We start from the raw sequence: 21,747 nt of genomic DNA on the forward strand, positions 1-21,747 counted from the left end.
AATTAGAGATTGAAAATATTGTGTAAGACTTATTGAGTAATGATGTGATTAGACCTAGCCAAAGTCCATTCTCCTCACATTTTCTCCTTGTTAAGAAAGCTGATGGAACATGGAATGTGTATATGGATTATAGAGCTCTCAATCAAGAAACCATCAAAAACAAATTTTCAATTCCTGTCATTGATGAGTTGTGTGGAGCACAATATTTTTCAAAGCTTGATTTAAGGTCAGGCTATCATCAAATTAGGATGAGAGAGGAAGACAACCCTAAAACAACATTTAGAACTCATGAGGGCTACTATGAGTTCTTGGTAATGCCATTTGAGCTTACCAATGCTTTTGCCACCTTTCAAGGATTAATGAACTATGTCTTTAAACCATATCTTAGAAAATTTGTATTAATTTTCTTTGATGATATTCTGGTTTGTAGTAAAGACTTGGGAGAACACCTTACACATTTATCAAAAGTTTTATCTGTTCTGGAGCTTCATATACTTTTTGCCAAGAAGTTTAAATGTCGTTTTGGTCTGACTGAGGTGGACTATCTTGGCCACATTATTTTTGTAGAAGGGGTTAAAGCCGATCCTATAAAAATAGTTGCTATGATGGAGTGACCAATTCCTAGAAGTGTGAAAGCATTGAGAGGCTTTTTGGGCCTCACTAGATATTATAGAAAGTTCATAAGGGATTATGGTTCTATAGTTGCTCATTTGACACTTTTTTTGAAGCTAAAAAAGTCTTTCACAATTTGAAGAATGTAGTAGCTCAGCTTCCAATTTTAAAGTTGCCAGACTTTACAAAAGAATTCACTATTGAGTGTAATGCATCAAGTGTGGGATTAGGAGCTGTCTTAATGTAAGAAGGGCATCCAATAGCCTTCTTTAGCAAGGCTTTAAAAGGCAAAACTTTACTTTTGTCTACTTACGAAAAAAAGTTCTTGGCCTTGGTATGTACAGTGGGCAAGTGGAGAGACCTTACCTGCTTGGTCAAACTTTTAGAATAAAAACTGACCAACATGCTTTGAAATTTTTATTAGAACAAAAAGTGACTACTGTGGCTCAATAGAAATGGATTTCAAAGCTTATAGGCTATGATTTTCGAGTGGAATACAAAAAGGGCAGAGATAATAAAGTGGTTGATGCACTTTCAAGAAAAATGGAAGATGAGTCAGCTGCATTGGTCTTAATTTCATTTCCTACACCTCTGTGGTTAGATGATTTGAAATAAAGCTATTTTCTTTCTGTTGAACTTACTGACATGGTTAATACTTTGCAACAAGGCAAACAAGTTTCCAATGGATTTTCTTTACAACAAGGCCTTCTTCTTAGGAAAGGCAAGCTGATAATAGTACCTAGGTCATCATTTCAGCAAAAGGTGCTACAACACATTCATCACAATCCAGAGTCTGGTCATGTAGGGTATCACAAGACCCTTCAGAAAGCAAAATTGGACTTTTACTAGCCTAGTATGAGAAGTGACATCAGAAAAATGGTAAGGGAATGTTAGATTTGTCAAGTTAACAAGAACGAGAATGTATGTCCAGCTAGGTTACTTCAACCCTTACTCATTCCTCAAAATCTTTGGTTTGATATTGTCATGGATTTTATTGAGAGGCTTCCAAGTTCAAATGGTATGACAGTTATCCTAACTATAGTGGACAGGTTGACCAAAGTTGGTCATTTTTTCCCTTTGGCACATCCTTACACAACTAGCAAGGTAGCTGAGATTTTCTTTTCTGGGGTGTTTAAGCTTCAAGGCCTATCCATGACCATAGTATCTAATAGAGATGTGATATTCACTAGCTTATTTTGGAGGAAATTGTTCAAAATGCAAGGAACTACACTAGATTTTACTTTAGCTTACCATCCTCAGTCTGATGGTCAAGTTGAAACTGTAAACAAGTGTGGAGAGGCTTATTTGAGGGCATACATTGGTTCTAAACCAAGGAGTTGGTGCAGTTGGTTACCCATTGCTGAGTGGTGCTACAATACCACTGTTCACTCTTCCGCGGGTGTTTCACCTTTTTAAGCCTTGTATGGGATTCCACCCCAAAGCTGCTTACTTATGTACTTGGTATCATTGCCAATGTAGCAGTGACTTAGGACTTCGTTTTACATTGTAATTGTTGCGTTTTATTCTTCTTCACCATTCTGCAAGTATAAAAGCAGATGGTTAATGCATGTAAATCATCTTTGACGAATACAATTCTGGAATCTTGGAGGTTGGAAATTCCTTGAAAATTCCCTTTCAAGGTTCAACATAAAATCTTGCATTTGGTCATCATTCTATGTTATGCGTTTTTCTTTCATATTGTTCTTGCTTGTGTATGTTGGTTTTGGATTACGAGTTGGGGAAGCAAAGTAGTGTTCTTGATCAATCAAGAATGTTACAGAAACTTGAATTTTTTTTTTTTGGCTCCCAGCCGCAGGTCTTGTAAGTTCTCAACTATATATCTAATTAGAAGTAGTACTCCATTAACACCAGCTTCAAGAACCACCAAATGATATCTTCGATTGGTGCTTGTCTCCACTTTTTACGACAACCAGACTTAATTATAAGTAATTTGCATTAATTCCCATAACTTCACATGCATTGATCTTTTGTCTTTCTGAAAAAACTTGGCCCGGCCGAACTGGCTAGCTGTACATATCTTATCAGGATGATAAAAAATGCGAGTGCATTTATTCATGTGTGGTAACGCTCCGACAACTTAGATATTTCTAAATGGGCCTGCAAAAAATAGGAGAGAAGGTAACTAGGAGTGGGCGACCTTAGGACCGGGAAGTCTCCGATGCCAAAGTTAGTAAATGTTTTTGAAAATTTACAAATAAGTGAGAGAGATTGTGTCTACTCCTATGGAGTCCGCATCTTTTGTATTGTTCCATGTGTCAGAGTCCTTTAATGCGGCGTGGTTCTGCACCAGCGTCATTAATATGGCATGTATCCCGGATAGTGGTGCCATTAATGCGATGTGGTTTTTTGATTTCCTTCTATCAGATAGCATCCTTGATGATCCGTTGCTATTCTTCCTATCAGAAGATTGAGGGTTCCCCGCACATGACACCCACTATGCGAACGAGCACTCGAAAGCTGGACACTACTCAAGGAGCCTTCAGATCGACAAGTTTCATCCCTGCAGCACACTCCCTCCTGCATATTGCATCCAGAGGACCCTACCCATGGGCTGGGTTGGAGACTTCGTTCATTCTAGGCTGGGGCTTCGATCTTAATTCCCTTAGTTTTTATTCACAAGCTCGCTAGGTCTAAAGGGGGGAAAATCCCCTTACAACGTGTATATAGGAAAATTCTATTCATTTGCTTAATTATTTTCTAAGAAATTATTTATAAGGAAGAACTCCGGCGGGCATGAAGGGGTTAGAAAAAGAAAACCACTAATATTCAGTTGTTTATTATGGCTTGAACAAGCTAGCCATAAACAACTCATGTACGTGTATTTGCAAACTTGTCATTCTCATGAATACAGTACGTACGTGCACATAAGCAACGTGCTTAATTATTAATCCAATTACTACCAGCGAAAGTGCATGCATCTAGTAGGAATTGATCATGGACCAAATTCGTCTAGGAGATCAATCAAACATAATAATGACTTTTCACAGGATCATATATTTAAATTCTGTAGGGAATTTAATTTGGCATGCATTTAATTGAGAATTAAAAAAAAAATGTAATTAACAAAAGGCAACCATACGCTCACGATAATCATCATCAGTGCTGGGTGAATTAAGCCGATATTCAAATAACCCAGCTTTTCCATGGGCCCAACTTTAAGGCTTCAATATTATGGGCCGGTTTTGTGCGTGCATAAAACTAGCCCTTTTTTTTTCAGGGCTTAAAACTCAAATACATTTCTTTGAAGAAACTTGGGATTTTTTTTAATATATTTAAATTAGAACTAATGAAAAAAAAAAAAAAGGGAAGACTAGTGAGTCATCTCATCAATTAAATAATATTAGCGGTAAAGGTTTCCAATACTGTGGAGCACGACTTCAATATATCACGTGGAATTCATGCCGAAATAAACGAGGTGGCCGTGCGTATGTGATTTTGTTAAAGGCGCGCAGTGGAATATCTAATGAATTAGGCCCGTTGCCACTTGCTAAGTACTTTTAATTATAGTATATGTGCACTAACTAAAATTGGTATATATGTATGATTATTATAATTAGTAATGCTTTCCCAATCAATTCACGTGACAAATTAAGATGAACTTCGAGTTATATATATATATATATATATTGATTATATAAGGTACGGTCAAAATGAGTTAATGTCGTGATTGCCATCATTTTATAAATTTCCATACCCACCATAGGTTATGATCATCAGTCATAGTTGTACTATTCATAAAACACGTTCGTAATGATATGGATTGAATTGATAGTTCGACGTTATAAATGTTACGATCGAGCATAATTTTCCTACCAAAAAAGTAAGGCTCGACAATTAATTATATGATCAAAGAAAAAAAAAAATACAACTTGAATGTGGCATATATGTGATCCATTAATATATAAATTAGAGGCTTCTAATTCATTAAGTGGGTTGTACTCTTCCACTGAAAACATAAATAGAGATAGAAATTCGTTTTATTTTTTCTCAATATTATTCCCTCTTTTTGTTTTTAAATAAAATTATTTTTGTTCATATTGACAAACTAATTAATTATGATTCATATTTCACATGGGAATTAATAAATAGTTATATTTATTAGTTGACAATATAATCAATATCTATGAGCCATTTTCTTTTATAAGTACTAAATTAATTAATTATATATTCGAGATTCTATTATTCCTAATAAACATTACTATAATAATAATAATAATAATAATAAATAATAATAAACAAATATAGGATTAACCAAGCTAGCTAGTGAACCGATTTAAGTAATGATCTACACGTAGGACGTACAACCAGAACCGACTGATCATGTGTACGTCAAATTCATTCACACGCAATTCTCAACGGTACAGCTAGCTATTCTATCCCTAATTAATATGGTATAACCGGTCCGGTCCTGTCCAGTTTTAAATAAAATTTAAAATTGAATTGATATGTATTGATTTTATATTTTTTAAAATTGATTACGCGCGGTGTAGTTATCTTCTTAAATCGGTACTTCTGATTTTATTAGTTTACAGTTTGGTCCGGTCCGATTTTTCGATTTTTTTAAAATGTAAGTTTCACAATTTATCAATAAAAATTTGTTTATTAAAAAAAAAAATTGATTTAAAAAAATCTGTTTTATACTTTTATTAATATATTAGATTATATAATAGTATTAATATTATACTATTGGCATAGTTATAGGTTATATATTAGTATTAGTTATAAATTTTTAGTAATTTAGTATTAACATTTTATATAATAATTTATAAATTATAATAAGAAATTATTTGAATAGATATAATTATATATATATTATATATAAAAATTTTACATAAAAATTTATAATTATACATAATATTTAAAACTTATATATATTAATATATATAATATTTTATATAAAACTTATATATACAATAATACAAATATTATTTTTTATATATATTTTTTATCAACCGGTCCAGTCCAGTCTGAAAAATCCTAAAACCGGAACCGGCCGGTTTTCACATTCTAAAAACCGGTCTCGGACTGAACAGGTTCAAAACCAATAAAACCGGTCTCGGACTGAACAGGTTCAAAACCAATAAAACCGGTCCGGTCCGGTCCGATCCGATTTTCCGGTTTAAATTTACACCCCTACTAATTAACACATACAGTTGGACGTTCTTGCATGGTTTATGTGGATGCACATCGGTTTTACACGATTTGTCTTAATTTGATGCAATTCGCTTGGTTTGAGTAGTGAGAATACTTGAGAAGTATTGAGAATATTTGTGAATAGTAGTGAAAAAGTAATGAAAAAGTAATAATAAAATATTGAATAGTAATAAAAAATAGATGAAAAGTAATGAATAGTAAAAAAGTAAGTGAAAAGTAATAATAAAATAAATAATAATAGTGAGAGTATCTCAAATATTCTTACTACCAAAACACACCTTAAACTCAGAGCTAGCAGATAGCTAGAGCGCCTGGGTCGTCGGGGTCCACATTATACGTACTGTATCTATTAATCACACGTATATATACGTGTACAAATTCCTCTAATGACCGGCAAAATGTTGACTTTGTATTTAAAATTTGGCTGACTTTGTTGCCAAGAAAAATAAATAGTTGACTTTAAAAAAAAAAACTCGTAGAACTTTTTTTTTAGAAGAACAAAATAGTTGACTTTGCATTTATTAAAAAAAGAAACTAGTAGAACTTTTTTTTAGAAGAAAATTAAAATTTTACAATTTTTAATACAAAAAATTTCTGAAAATCACCCATAAAAACAATCATATATTAATGTAATCGATGTGAAACATTAATATTAAAGTCTCGATTGTTTTTACAATTCATCTCATCTATCATCTCATTTAATCATTATAATTTTTTTAAATTTTTACACAAAATAAAATAAATAATTTAATTTTTTTAAATTTTAAAATAAAAATAATATTAAAAAAATATTATAATAATAATTTATTTAATTTTTAATTTTAATTTTAATCCTAATCCATCTCATCTTTTAAAAGAAAGTAATCCTAAATTTGATGACAGAGGGGGAGAGAGTGGGAAAAAAAAACGTAGAAATTCTCTGAACCGTCAAATTAATTGACAGATCCGGGATCATAATCGGCTACGCTGCTCTCACACGGCTTCTGACCTCTGGGGCATGCATGCAGTGAAAGCAGATAGCATATTATATATGTATAAGTAATGATTTATATAAATTTTAAATAGATAAATTTTCAGCCGTTTTTTCATAAAGAAGTGAATTTTATCATAAAAATATATATAAATTTAATGAGATTTACCTTTTTATAAATAACCTATATAAAATTTATCTATTTGAAATTTATATCACACGTTATTATTCTATATATATATATATATATATATATATATATAAATAAGGAGACAGGTCAGCGTTGCTAGCTTAATGCATGCATGGTAGCTTGGACTGCGAGGAAATTAGCTGGTGCGCGGCTTTGACATTAATATGGCTAGCTAGCTTGCCACTACTTATCAAGTCCAACTCTCCGATCGATCTGATTACTGACCTTTTGGGTTTACCACGTGACCAGAACGTACTTTCATCGCCGACAGACACCGATACAAATGAATTTATGTACCCACCATACTCATGATCATATGTTGTCTTATATATGCACAGGGTGCATGCATGCATATGCTTCATCTATCTTTCAACTTGTTTCTTTTTCTTTCCACCCCACTTTTAGTCTCCTTCAGAAATTTCTTTTACCTGAATATTCTTTTTCTTCTTCTTTTTTTTTTTTTTTTCTTTTCTCAGCTCTCTGATCTATCCTCTCTCTTGATTCGTCTGCAGCTTTGAGCTTGACATAATATAACAAAATATATGGATTTGGAACACGTTTTCATCATCAGTTGGTTTTGTTTGTGTCTTTGGTGTGACCTAGAATATTCATATATAGCACGTACACATGCAAATACTAATTTGCTGATTTGAGAGCTAATTAATTAACTACTTCTAATTTGTACGTACGTAGTTTTCATTAGATCTTTATTAATTGGCTGCCAAATAAAAATAACAAAACTGCGTGCTACTGTTGTTTCAGATTCGGTGGGAAATTAAGTACTTGATATAGACTTCAAAAAAAAAAAAATGGAAGAGTAATTGGATCGAAGTTTGTAAACTTGGGCGACAATATCAAGGCTTTTTGTAATAGCTAGGTTATTTAACAGATCAAAGGTACTGATCAAACTGATGATGAACAAGTTTAATATATATTATTAATTAATTATGAATTAATTAAGTTTCTAGATGCATGAATATGGCAATTTTAATTAGGTAAGTTCATGACTTCAGATCCAGTAATGGTTTAGGTATTGCACCATATCCTTCCAAACGAAAGATATATACCAAAAAGGAACGTTAAACGATTCTATAATATATAGTGCTGTTCCTAATGGGGACCGGATCAGTAGTACTTTATGATGTTATTTCTGGTGAAGAAAAACAGCTAAATGACATCATGCATGATCATGGAATAGCATATTATATATAAATTTATAATACGTACTTGCAGAAGGCATGCATCCAAAGTAAATATATAATAAATATTTTTATTAATTATTTTCTTCCAAGGGATACATGACAAGGTTATTTGTTGGGATATGATCTCTTTGATCAGTCATGACGTTATACAATCAAATACTCACAAGTTGGGTAGTTTGACTAGGATTTGATCATTCTCCTTGTTTTATAATTAATTTTCACAAAATTGACTGGTCATGACTCATCATCATTATCATTTGTGCCCATGTAATTCTGGAAATGAAATAGTGGTTAATGAAACCATGCATGAATCCGAAAGTCTCATGCCCACGGATCCGAGTACTATTTACAAGGCTAGATAAGTACTTTCAGTAGATGTGAGGATATGTTAGCTAAGTATATATATTCAAGACTAATATTAAGTACAATACTCTTATTAGAGTTTGCAAGTCTCGCATACTTCTTTTGAAAATAATTATTTTATTCTCAAGCTGGTATATATTAGAGCAACCATCTACGTACATAACTAATTAAATAGTAAGATTTAATTAGTATGATTCAAATTTTAAAATTTTTCCTTCTAAACAAAATATGTCATGTAAAAATTTTTTATTAGGTGTCATATTATCTATGCTGGGTTATAAATAAAATTTTTCTTATAGTGGCCGCCCACTATTAAAAAGTAAAATTTTTCACGCTGATATCAAATTTGTTATTATTTTTTAAAGAGAATACACCTCGCTTGCACATCCTAAAACCTTACAAATTATTTTCGTGTATATATATATATATATATATATATATATATATATTCATACTCTTCCAGCCATTAGGTCGTTTTCTGCATCATTCCTCCAAAAATCATAATTAATGAACCTGATCTTAGTTTTCACCGATATGCAAATTGCCATGCGTGCGCAGTAGTTGTTGGTCAACCTCCCTTACAAACGATAACATCAAGGATAAAACCGATCGAATTATTCCTCAACTACTACGTACTTTCCACGTGGTAGTAATATGATCGACATGACCGGCGCCATTCACGACATTCTTGTTTAATTTGTCTTTGCTTGTGTTTTAATAAATCATTTGTGGAATATTTCCTATATATCATGTTTGGATCTTGGGGAGTGGAATGGATCAATCGCGCGAGGTGTACAAAACTCTGATCACTTTGATCAAGCTGTATTTTGATTGGAATAAAAGCGCTACGTACTTTACGATATCCTTTATAAACACATGAAGTACTACTGTAATACATGATGGTCTCGTCGATCCTAAACCCTAGGGGAGACGGTGATCCAGACGGAGACCGGATCAAGCTCATGTATTTTGTTATAATTTTTTATTCATAAAACACCACGTACATTGTTCTCGCCCTAAACATGATTAGTAGGGAAAAAGCTAATGAGCTGGAAGGTATATATATAATCTCGAGGATACTCATGACCCAAATAGTAAATGGATAATGCTATATACGGTTATAGAATATGCAATATCCACATACTTTCTTTGAAAAAAAGCACTGGAGGCTAACATTAAAAAAATAATTTTTTTATGTAAGTTTTAATTAATTTATCTCTTTTTTTAAAGGCAATATACAAAAATGATATTTTTTCTCTAAACATCATTTCTAAGAGTAAATTAATAAAAACTAAAACCTTCAAATTCCTTAATTTGGTGGGCGCAACTAAGGATCTTTTTTTTTAAGATGAGTTGAGATGAAAGTTGAAATTTGAATAAAATATTATTGTTAGAATATATTTTTTTAATATTATTTTTATTTTAAGATTTGAAAAAGTTGAATTGAGATTTGAAAAAGTTAAATTATTTAGTATATTTTATGTAAAAATTTAAAAAAATTATAATGATTAAATGAAATGAATTGAAATAAAATAAAAGACACTTAGATTGCATGCAATGTGCCTACGTCAAAACCTTAATTGGGAAAGTACGTATATGTTGACCAAACTCAGGAAACTGAGGAGTATAATTCGTTGGTTCCCTTAGCTTTCGTCGGCAACTGGACCCTGCCATTAATTAGAAAATACGAGTTTGAGAGGGAGATAGGGGGGGTGGATCGGATGACTTTTCCAAGCTATTGAAAGGCTCAAGAAGGGGCGACTTTACCAGGTCAGGAATGGGTGGTGATCAATTGCGCATGCAAATTATATGCATTATCCCATGCCAACTCTCCCTTTGACTTTCTCTCATTCTCTCTCAAAGCTCTTTTTTTTTTTTTTTTTTTTTTTCCGTGTTTTGACTTTGCAATATTTTTGGACACCTCACTCTCCCACACGCATATAAAACCCACCCCAATCTCTTCCAAACGTCTTCAAACCAATTCACAACTCCCCGGCCCCTAACAGTTTGCAACCTACCTTTTGTCAAACACTGATCATCAAATTCCTTTAGTACTGATTCCTAACCATTTTTCATCAACCGCAGTACTCCTGCAATATCTGGGTTTTATTTGAACTTTTCATCTTCTTTGTTTGTTTTTGATGGACGAGATTGATGTCCCTCGATTATTTCTCTGCCCCATTTCTTTTGAAATCATGAAGGATCCTGTTACGGTCCTTACCGGGATAACCTATGATCGCGAAAGCATCGAGAAATGGTTGTTCTCAGAGAAGAACAATACCTGCCCAGTCACAAAACAAATACTTCCAGCCGATTGTGATCTAATTCCAAACCACACTCTCCGGAGATTGATCCAATCATGGTGCATCATGAACGCTTCACATGGCATCGAAAGGATTCCAACACCAAAACCTCCGATCAACAAAAACCAGATTGCAAAGCTCCTCAAAGAAGCTAAATCTCCACAGTTGAAGATCAGATGTCTAGAAAAGCTCCGCTCAATCGCCTCCGAGAGTGAAACCAATAAACGTTATATTGAAGCTGCAGGTGCCGTTGAGTTTTTAGCATCAATTGTTAGTAACGCCAATTGTTTTGCATCAGAAGACCAAGCTTCGGATGATGGGGTTGATTTCACCAGTACTGCAAGCTGCGAAGCCTTGAGCATGCTTTACAGTCTCCAAGTTTCTGAAGCCGGCCTAAAGAGTCTTGTAGGGAAAAATGGTGAATTTGTCAAAACCTTAATACGAGTGATGCAACGTGGGAATGACGAGTCTCGCGCTTATGCGGTTTTGTTATTGAAATCCATGCTTGAAGTGGCTGATCCGATGCAGTTAATCAGTTTGACAACCGGATTCTTCACCGAAATAGTCCAAGTCTTGCACGATCAGATTTCCCAGCAGGCCTCCAAAGCTGTATTGAAATTACTAATCCAGCTTTGTCCATGGGGAAGAAACAGAATTAAAGCAGTTGAAGCAGGCGCAGTTTCTATTTTGATAGAACTTCTTCTTGATGCTTCGGAGCGAAGGGTTTGTGAAATGATTCTAATGGCGTTGGACATGCTGTGCGGATGCGCCGAGGGGCGGGCCGAGCTGTTGCAGCACGGTGCGGGGCTTTCCATTGTGTCAAAGAAAATATTCAGGGTTTCCCAGGTCGCGAGCGACAGGGCAGTGAGAATTCTTTTGTCCATTTCAAAGTTCTCTGCAGCTCCGGGTGTTCTTCAGGAAATGTTGCAGCTGGGCGTTGTGGCAAAGTTGTGTTTGATCCTTCAAGTGGATTGTGGGAACAAGGTTAGAGAAAGAGCTCGAGAGATACTTAAATTGCATGCTAGGGCGTGGAGGAGTTCTTCATGTATACCAAACCACTTCCTTTCTTCGTATCCATCTTGACGTACGGGCAAGATCAGCTAGAAATATTGTGACTTTCCCTTTTTATAGATACTTTTTCTGTCTTCATGTACAAAATTGATTGGATTACATCTATGCTGGGGGCGAATTACGCCCACAAAAATATGATAAAACTTCATAAGATCATTAATGCAACGTCGAAGCTTAATTAAGCTGTTGCATTTTTCATATATATGTGAATGCATGGTTTGGTAATTATAATGTTTTCTTTCAAGGTGATCTAGCTTTAATTCTTATGCAAATTGTTTGAAACTAATTGGAATGCATGGACAAAAGCCAAAAACTACTACAATTTTTAATGTTCATTAATGACATGAATATATAATCCGGTGATCATTGGCCGGCCGGGAGGCTTCCTAATTATTAAATAATTCCGTGGATGTGTTCAAAATTATGAGTTTCAATTAATTAGAGTCACAATTAAGAAGATGATATGCACCAAGATCCTTTAAATCAATTGGCAACACTTTGGTTTCTCACTAAGAAAACTAAGGATCGAATTCCCTCCAATCTCTCATGTATTAAGAAGAAGAAGAAGAAGATATGCAAGTAGTATAAGTCCTTGATCAGTTTTTTTTTTTTTTTTTTTTTTTCCTCCAATTTCATTGTAGAGCTTTAAATAGTAATTAATATTACTTCTTGATCTATCTGGCCAGTATTTAGATGATTATTCATGGAATATATAGGTAAGCCATTTTAATTCAATTTTTCAGGTTTCCTAATTATGTATGTTCATTTTTGTCTCCAATCAAGTTCGATATTCGATCGTCAAAACTGTTTATAATAATTAATCCATCTGGCGCTAGATCATTTTTGTTATAAATTTGTACGTAATAGATAAGCTAGAAACCGCATGCATTTGGGTTTGCTAGAGATAATATCAAATTAAGACTCTTAATTTGATATATATTATCTTGATATAATTGTCAAATCAAAGTTCGTGATTAGAATACTACTTAGATTAAGTACTCTACGTATATATATTATTACTTTGATTAGAATACGTCTTAATTGGCTATATATAATAGAGATACACGCGGCATGCCTAACACTTGTGAGTGAATTTATTAATTTGTGAGTGAATTACGTGATGATATATCTATGTTGAAGCATTAATTAATTACGTATACCAGCTAACAATCCGCAGCTCATGAGCTATTCACTTTTCCGTGCGCCGATTCTAACTAAAAGGAAATTATAGAGCAGCAGCTAGCTAGAGTACGTACGTACGTACGTAATTGATCATCTCTGCTTTAATTTGAAAATAAGAAAAGCATTAGATACAGATCATCGAGCGCGTGCCCAGTTTATCTATTAATGACGTGGCTAATTCACATGTTATGAATATCTCTCTTAATTACACGTAGATATACAGGACTTATTATCTATCCCAATTAGCTAGGGATTCGCTCAACTTGCTAAATCATACATGGCCGGACGTTATGATCATAGTTAGTATTTTATATATATATATATATATATATATATATATATATATATATTTGCGTAAGTTGACCCGGCATGCATGCAGTACTAACATATTGGTAATTATGAAACATAGAAAGACGTGAAGAAGTTAATAATTAGGATCATATAATATATATAGATAATTCATGTATTATGGCATGGTACCTAATTACATAAGATCGTACCGTACATATATGATATATGCTTGTTCAATGCGCGTTGTGTATTTATTGCATAATCACTGGACCCAGGGTTGTGCCATTCGTAGAGGTCTAGAATATTCTTAGTTTATAAGAAGACTAATCGCGCGCGTGTATGTATATATATATATATATATATATATATATATATATAGTGTTAAATTAACACTCTTTAATAAATACGATAAATGAAATGAGATGAGATTAAAATTAAAAGTTAAATAAAATATTATTATATTATATTTTAATATTATTTTTATTTTGAAATTTGAAAATTTTGAATTATTTATTATATTTGATGTAAAAATTTAAAAAAATTATAATAATTAATGAGATGAATTGAGATGGGTTGTATAACCAAACGAGACATTAATCTAGTCGTTGTATATACTTACGATAACTCCTCCCACATCTCGAATTAATCAATCTAAGCCATATATGTTTGGTATTTTAATTAATTTGTACCGGACAAAGGAGCCACCAATCGATGTCAAATAAGGTAGGTAATTTAATTAATATATTATATGATATATATATATATATAAGATCATGAGCGATATATATTGATGATCTATTGAAATGTTATGCTAATATCCATTTAATATAGAGAGAAATTAATTAAAGTACTTCTACTATATATATATTTTAATTTAAACCTTTTGATTAATTTAGTGGTCATGTGCTTTAATTTTCAAGTTTTACTTGTGATTCAAAGATTGAATTTGATCAAACTTTTAGAGCCCTTTACCCGATCGAGATGGGTATATATCGTCAATTCAAAGATTATTTGGGAATTGTTTTCTTGGATCATGTGCTAATTTTACGGGATCATGCATTGTATATTTTAATTTTAACCCAATTTTGCCAACCCGATCAACCCAATATTTTAATATGTCTTTGAATTTTCCTACCAATAGTAATTAATTAAAGACCGAAACGGAAGAATAATTTGAATCTCACGTTATTTTGCAGTACCTAGCTAGCTCTCAAACTTTTTCAAGGCTGAACATGTGTTCGTACGTGGTCTTCATCAGGTGGTCCGATCCCCTAAACATGTGGTTCATATCTGCATTCTGTAAAGTTCAACGATCGAGTAGCCAATTAATTAATTACTACTTTTAATATAATGTTTTCAAATGCTAGCTTTTGAAATGAATAATATATAATATATAAAAGGCAGGTCCACAAGAATATAATAAACAAAATACGTCAGAATTTTACTACAAATCAGTAATTGTTAACATTATATACTCTATATTTATAATTTTTTCATAAAATGTGAAATATTTTTCATAAAGTACAAGAATATTTTGCATAAAATATAAGATATAGAAGCGTAAGTAGTGACCGAACATAGAATTTTTCAATACATAATACCAAGCTAGCTAGGCATGCAGACTAGCTAGGTGGTTTTTCAAGTACTTTTGCATAAGCCAATAATTTAGTAGTGCATTTTGACCAGCATATTAATTAATATGGAAACTAATTCCTTCCGACCAACGACTGTTAATTGTATGCATGATTCTTGCAAGTTGCACCCTTTGGTATGCAGTCAGTAGTATTCATGCTAGCTAGTTCGATCATGACTTCTTCGACCGTCAATTTTGAAGAACGTATATTCCACAAACTCATGTATATAGGCGTGCATCGACTTTAATAATCTATGAATAATTTATTTAAAGTTATTTACACTAGTATTACATATTATTTACGTGGCATGATTTGATTTAGAATATAAATTTTAAAATTAAAATCTTATAAATCAAATTATATCATATGGATGGTGTGTGGTGTAAATTAAAACTTTTGAATGATACTATTCTCTACATAGGAGGGTTTACCCACCCGCCGACGGGTTTCAGTGCTTTTGATCTTTCTATCAATTTCGCCTAAAATAGTTGAATGATAGGGTGCATAAATGAAAGAATTGCGGTGCATGCACGTCTGTGGTTGAATTGGATCTTCCTGTATTTTCCATTTGCAATTGTTCCTCGTGTTATGTTGAAGATAAACTCATTACCCGGCCCCACCTTCTGACGCGAAAACAATGGCAGTCCCACAACCTATATATTATACCTTTGGGAGTCCAAGCAATATGCGGCCAAGAACTGTCGAAGTTGCTGCATTCTTGACATTCTTGCCCTGCAAAAAAGATGAAGATATCACTGATTTGATCAGACTCTTCCATCAGTGCTGAATATAGAGTATAATCAAATTTCGAGAGAGAGAATATATTCAAAGTAAGCTACTAACTTAAGGTGTTGAAGGTTTGAGCTTATAATCTAAATCAATTGAATTACTGAGGATTAATGGAGAACAAATTACTGATCCGAAAGGTATTAAATGCATTCCTTACTTTTCAAATTATTTTCTATTAATTGTTCAATATTACTTGGAAAGATCTCTAATTAATTAGATCGATGAAATAATAAATGAGATTAATGTTTATGCCTTCATAATTACAAATATCTTGTACTGTTATTAACGATTAGACCCACGTAATAATCACTTCCAAAATGAAAAGAAAAGGGAATTAAAAGGCATACATTATCCAGTACTCGACTTTTGAGAGAAAATAATCAAATATATATATGTAACTTCGTGTACTACCACTTTGCGAATAGATAAGGAACCTGGCTATAAGATTTGTCTTACCTTTATGGATTATTTCAGCACGGTAGTTTTCCCATCCTATATCTATACATAATTATAACTATAGAGTAATGTAAAATAAGATAACAACGATGAAAATCATATTCCTCATATCCTCGAGAAAGTTGCATGATCACTTGACAAATCGAACGGGCTGATCCAATTAGAAATCATTGGATTTGGGTCTTGTGCTTCGGGTCCGAGCCCTGGCAGTTGTGCTGCTTCAAAGTTATGATTCAACATCATTTGAGAACTCGACCACACTACTTCTTGATCAGAGGCTATAATGTCTTGATCTCCTGGCAACGGTGGCAACCCATAACTGCTTGTGTTATACATCATAGATTGTTCAGTTCTATCAGCTTGATCATGCTTCTGAATGGAGGAGGCTGATCCACAAAAGTACATCTGGTTATTGGCACTTGGAAAACTTTCCACAGAAAGTTCATGAGAAAGAGTAAGCTGGCATTCAAAGAAACCATTTTCTTCCACTAATTGAGTGCCCGAGCTCATATCAGTGTTTGATATACTCAAAGACTCCAATCTTGAATCGAAATCACTAGGAAATTCCGGCAACTCAAACCCTGTCTTGGAATCCGGCTTTTGATTTAAAAACTTTGCATAAACAAGTGCAAGGTCAATATGTGAACCGTCGTTCATCAGTGACGAGCTAGTGGACTCAACCAATAAGGAATTCCCCATTAATGGACCATGTGGGAGATTCCCATTAGACAAACTTCTTGACTGGACACCTTCAGTACTGGATAACCTTAAGGACTTCCCCCTTCTGTTTTTCCGGCAGCCGCCACCGACGGGTACATTCCTGAGGGATCCACCTTTAGTCCAATACCTTCTACAGCCCTTGCAAAAGTACCTTGGTTGTGTCAAGCTGTAGTTGTTGTAGTAGCAAAATTTTGTGTTGCAAGAACCACACCGTGGACAATTTGGAGATATATGATCAACTTTTGGTTTCCATCCGCTCTCCATCATGACCAACTGCCTCAGACTGCATATGCTTCATGAAAAGCCCTCTCTCTCTCTCTCTCTCTCTCTCTCTCTCTCTCTCTCTGTGACTGGGAGGAGAGAGGGGGGGGGGGGGGGGAGATCAGTTGGAGAGAATGCTCTTGTGACAACTGAGATATATGATGGGGGTATTGGGAACGTTTATGCAGCCCAATGCACACGAGTGAAAGGGGTTTGCGTCTGTTGATCAAGGACACAAGGTTGTATTGGGGAATGGCTTGGAAATGCGTATATTTGCACCCCATGCACATGAAAGTGCATGACAAGTTGGGATTTTCTGGCGCCGTTGAGGACAACAGATGGTGTAATATCACGGCCCCCGCCGTAGGCTGATAAGAGGTGTCGGTGATTTGCCACAGCGATAATGGCGGGGATATTGAGGGTCATAAGGGAAGCAATAGCCTCGAGACTCTCATTTTAAGTTTCTTCCAATGGCAGACATTTGAGAATAAATTAAGCACCATCGCTTGATATGGTTCCCCTTAATTGGTTCTTGATTTCCACCCTCCAATCCCTGAGATTTTACTATTTTACGTCCTCCCTACGGAAAATGAGTTTCCATGTTGTAGAATTCCTTAAAATTCTAACTTATCTTTACATAATAGCTCACTTCTCCATCGATCAATCTCTTTTTTCCAAACAATTTTGTGTGTTAATACTTATCCGTAGAAAAATCCAATGAGCTATCGGAGTTCCTGATTAGTCATGATCGTAAGCTGTCGCATCAATGTGAGGCTTTTATTATAAAAACTACCCTATGTATTTTTTTTATTTGGATTAAATGTGCTGATGCTAGATGGAGCATGAATTTTTACAACTTCTGGGTATCAAGTCGTTGCATTTTTTATTTTCCTGCATACATTTTTTCTTCTGTCTTCAATATCTTCCTTGTGTTAGATTATTTCATGATACGACGGAGGACCGAGGAGAAAGGTGTTCTCTGTTTTCATTTATGGCCGACATTTTATTGCGCGCAAGGCACGTTCACAAGTTCCTCAAGGAGGAATGTCTCATTAGTCGGTTGTTAAATTCGTAACGAACAGTCTCTCGGATCATGGGCTTCTTGGATCATGCAACTTGTATTTTACGATGTGAATACCATGATTATATGAGATGGTGAGCAACTCAATCTGTTCTTCAGGACAGAGAGCAAGTCAATCAATCGCGAAGAAAGCCGATATATATTTTTTGAAAAAAAATATTTATAACTGTAAATTATACAATCACCACATAATCATTTTAAAAAAAATAAATAAAACATAAGACCCACATTAAAAAAATTAATTTTTTAATAATCGACCACTCTTTTTTAAAACAATCAATTATACGACATTTACGCACTTCTCAATTATATTTAAAATCTCTCTTATTTTTTACACAGCACAAAAGATATTCTCTATCATTTGCAATAATGACGACATTAATTATTTACTCTTTTAAGAAATATAGAAGGGAGGGGGGAATTTATTTATTTAATTTTGATACTTCCCCCAGAACACGATCACGAGCACTACGTTTTCTTGCAGAGAGGCCAAAGTAAAATTCAATAAAACAAGACCAACACAAGTCCACAAATTCGGGGATGTGGCCAAACCATTCACTCTAATTAAATTCGGCAACCTATCCCCGATCCTTCACGAACTAAGGCTCATGAGTCAATAAACTGACTTCTGCGTTAATCACATCGAACGAAGAGTGATGAGGTTTTCTATATACATCGAGTTAATGATAGCAATGTTAATTTCTACAATCTCAATACAACAAACATCTACGAAATACACCCGTTTCAAGTAGACAAATTTGTCAACTAGTACCTCCACCTTTCTTGTCAAAAGCCATATCTTCAGCTGTAGACAAAATACATGAAAAGCTTTTCCCATTGAAAATATGATGATTCGGAGGCAATTTAATGAATATTAAGATGAAAGAATACATGTATATGGTACATTACTGAGACAAAATTTAGCAGACTAGACATGATCGAAAGAACATCAATGACTGTTGGGGCAATGACTTCATACATACTCGGACCAGTAGTTTCCAGGTCTGAAGTATACCCACAACAGGTAAGACCTCATCTTTTGATTCCTCTACCGTGTGCTATAGCTGACCCAACCTTTCCTGTTGAACCACAAAAGCCACCAATTTAAGCATCAGAATGACAGTTATATACTACTCATAAAAGAAAATAAAGTCCCTTCATAGCTCAGATATTTTAGGGCTACAGCAGCTTGAAATTCCATTCATTGATGCGAGGACTCCAAGAATATAAAGGTGCTGCATTGGCATGGGCCATTTAAACTCATATGTTGATGGTTATTGCTTTGGAAGCTATGGAATGCGTGGAGGGAATGGGATAGTGAGGAATGGGAAGGGCACGTTGTGATGGCTTTCTCACACTTTTATGGAGGGAGGGGACAGACAAACTCAAAGGCAGAGGTGAGAGGGCTCTTGGATGGTTTAATGTTGTGCAGGCAGCAGGGCTTGTTATCCATAGAGGTGGAATTAGATTCCAGGGTGGTAGTAGATTAGCTAAATGGACAAGGTTGTATCCCATGGTTTCTTCGGGACCTATGGGACCAAGTCACTATAGTCAGAACATTTTGTGATATCCTCATCAGCCATGTCTTTTGAGAAGTGAACCAAGTGGCGAATTACTTGGCTAAGTTGGGAGCGAGTGACGTATCACGAGACTGCAATCAATGGAATGAGTTGCCAAGAGAGGTACGAGGAGCCTTTCCAGTCAGCAGAACGAGAATTCCTTACATGCATTGTAAACAAATTTTGCTTTTGGAATAGATCAAAGAGGATATAGGTTTTTGCACACCTTGGTTTTGGGCTTTGACAATATTTTTGTATCCCCCAAGGTGTTCTGATGTAACCATGGTTTTCTACCACCATAAGTGAGGATTTTATTTTTTTGATCAGAAAAACCATAAGTGAGGATTTTTAAATGAAAAAGATGTCTAGATGTGGGTCAAGGCTTTTCAAGGCCAATGAGGTGAAAAAAAGAATGACAGTAACATACTGCCAAAGAAACCAAAACATGTAATGTTAATGGGCATAAGACAGAAAATACAAAAAGGCTAATTCATACTCCAATAAAAAATGCAATAGACTAGAAATGACGGTGGAAATGGTCCTGTGGCATGACACCAGAAAATTAGGAAAAAAGGGAAACTAATATTCATAATTTTTTGGGTGACAGAAAACTTCCAACCTTGGCTTCCTCTTGTAATTATCAACCAAAGATAATGACTCAAACAAAGAATACATAACTAGGAGAACAGACCTAAAGTATGTATAAATAAAGTTATTGTTTAACACAGGAACTATATTATTCTTATATCTTTTTTGTTGTTTTAATAGGTAAGCAAGAACATTTATTGATAGCAATAGTTATAGCCCATGTACACGGGTTGTAAAAAGAGAAACACCTAAGCATGATTAACATTTAATACTTGTATCTTTTTTGTTGCTGACGAGAAATGAACACTTCCATGGTAGAAGAAAGCCAAAAGATGGGAAGCATGAATCATTGAAATAAAACCATATACCTGAAGCATCTGCATTAGTTTAGGATGCTGTTCCAGAAGCTGGCAAAGTTTATCCCGATCGCTTAATAAAGACTGCCATGAAAGGGGATTAACAATGATTAGAATGAACAAAAGCAATACTAATAACTACATATGTAGAATTCTTTCCCATGGATTATTCATAAAAATACCTGAATAGCTTCTGGAGATTTGAAGTACTCATGTAATGACATTCCTGGATCTTGTAGCTGGTGGATTGCAACATCCCCCTGCTCATGTAAAACTGGCTGTTGAACAAGTTCCACTTGCTGTTGTGCATGTGAAAATTCCTGCTGTTGAGATTGATAATAGGAATTGATGGGAGACATTTGTGAATGTTTCAGCATCTGCAGTGGATGCACTTGCATGTGAATTTGATTTTGCAAAGGCACTCCTTGTTCTAACTGCTGTGAAGCTTGAATCGATGGCCTAGGATGCTGAGGTGGCTGTGGAGGACGTGGAAGCTGAGGGGGTTGTAATGGCTGCAACTGGGCTATGGAATGTAATGTTGGAATCGACGGCTGAGGGATGGCGAGACTCTGCAAGATACTTGGTGGATTCTCACCGAGCTGCTGACTTGCTGTGCTTCCATAAAGAGTGATGGGGATCGAAGCTGGTCGACTGAAACTTGAGGATGGCATCAAGGGAGGTGGTAGATAAGATGTTCCAACACTTGTTGGATTGTACAGTGAGGATGGTGAGGTAGAAGTTTTAGTAGACCCTAAATTAAAGGGGCTAGATGAATATGGAGGTGGTGTAGGAGGAAGTGGTGGAGGCGGCCTAGCAGATCTGGGAGAAGGGATGGACGTCCTTGAATACTTGGAATCTGGCATGGGAAGGGAAGATACAAATGTTGCTGAACTGTTGTTAAAGGTGGATAGGTAATCTGACTGAACCTGAAAAGAAGAAAAAGA

The 21,747-nt window shown here is 34.6% G+C and overlaps 3 protein-coding genes across 5 annotated transcripts in view; 1 reads left to right on the forward strand and 2 right to left on the reverse strand.

The window, feature by feature from the left end:
- Positions 1-10,492: 10,492 nt before the first annotated feature.
- On the forward strand, positions 10,493-12,065 carry LOC121266885 (E3 ubiquitin-protein ligase PUB22-like). The gene has a single exon (XM_041170730.1). It carries the CDS (start codon positions 10,654-10,656, stop codon positions 11,896-11,898), a length of 1,245 nt encoding a protein of 414 aa, XP_041026664.1. The 5' UTR covers positions 10,493-10,653; the 3' UTR covers positions 11,899-12,065.
- Positions 12,066-16,161: 4,096 nt separating this feature from the next.
- On the reverse strand, positions 16,162-17,725 carry LOC121268109 (dof zinc finger protein DOF3.5). The gene has a single exon (XM_041172238.1). The coding sequence runs from the start codon at positions 17,223-17,225 to the stop codon at positions 16,344-16,346; it is 882 nt and encodes a 293-aa protein (XP_041028172.1). The 5' UTR covers positions 17,226-17,725; the 3' UTR covers positions 16,162-16,343.
- Positions 17,726-18,944: 1,219 nt separating this feature from the next.
- LOC121268441 (protein virilizer homolog) overlaps positions 18,945-21,747 on the reverse strand; it is a 29,945-nt gene continuing 27,142 nt past the window's right edge. For 2 of the 3 annotated variants that reach the window (XM_041172720.1, XM_041172721.1), the window contains 3 exons: positions 20,986-21,729; positions 20,816-20,887; positions 18,945-19,379 (listed from right to left, as the gene is read on the reverse strand). In XM_041172720.1, the coding sequence (XP_041028654.1) occupies positions 19,359-19,379; positions 20,816-20,887; positions 20,986-21,729 (837 nt within the window). In that variant the 3' untranslated portion in view covers positions 18,945-19,358. The remainder of the gene's footprint in view (positions 19,380-20,815; positions 20,888-20,985; positions 21,730-21,747) is intronic. The other variant, XR_005941160.1, reaches the window with a different exon arrangement.

The sequence above is a fragment of the Juglans microcarpa x Juglans regia genome, chromosome 5S (assembly GCF_004785595.1).
Source record: "Juglans microcarpa x Juglans regia isolate MS1-56 chromosome 5S, Jm3101_v1.0, whole genome shotgun sequence".
Classification (NCBI taxonomy): Eukaryota; Viridiplantae; Streptophyta; class Magnoliopsida; order Fagales; family Juglandaceae; genus Juglans; species Juglans microcarpa x Juglans regia.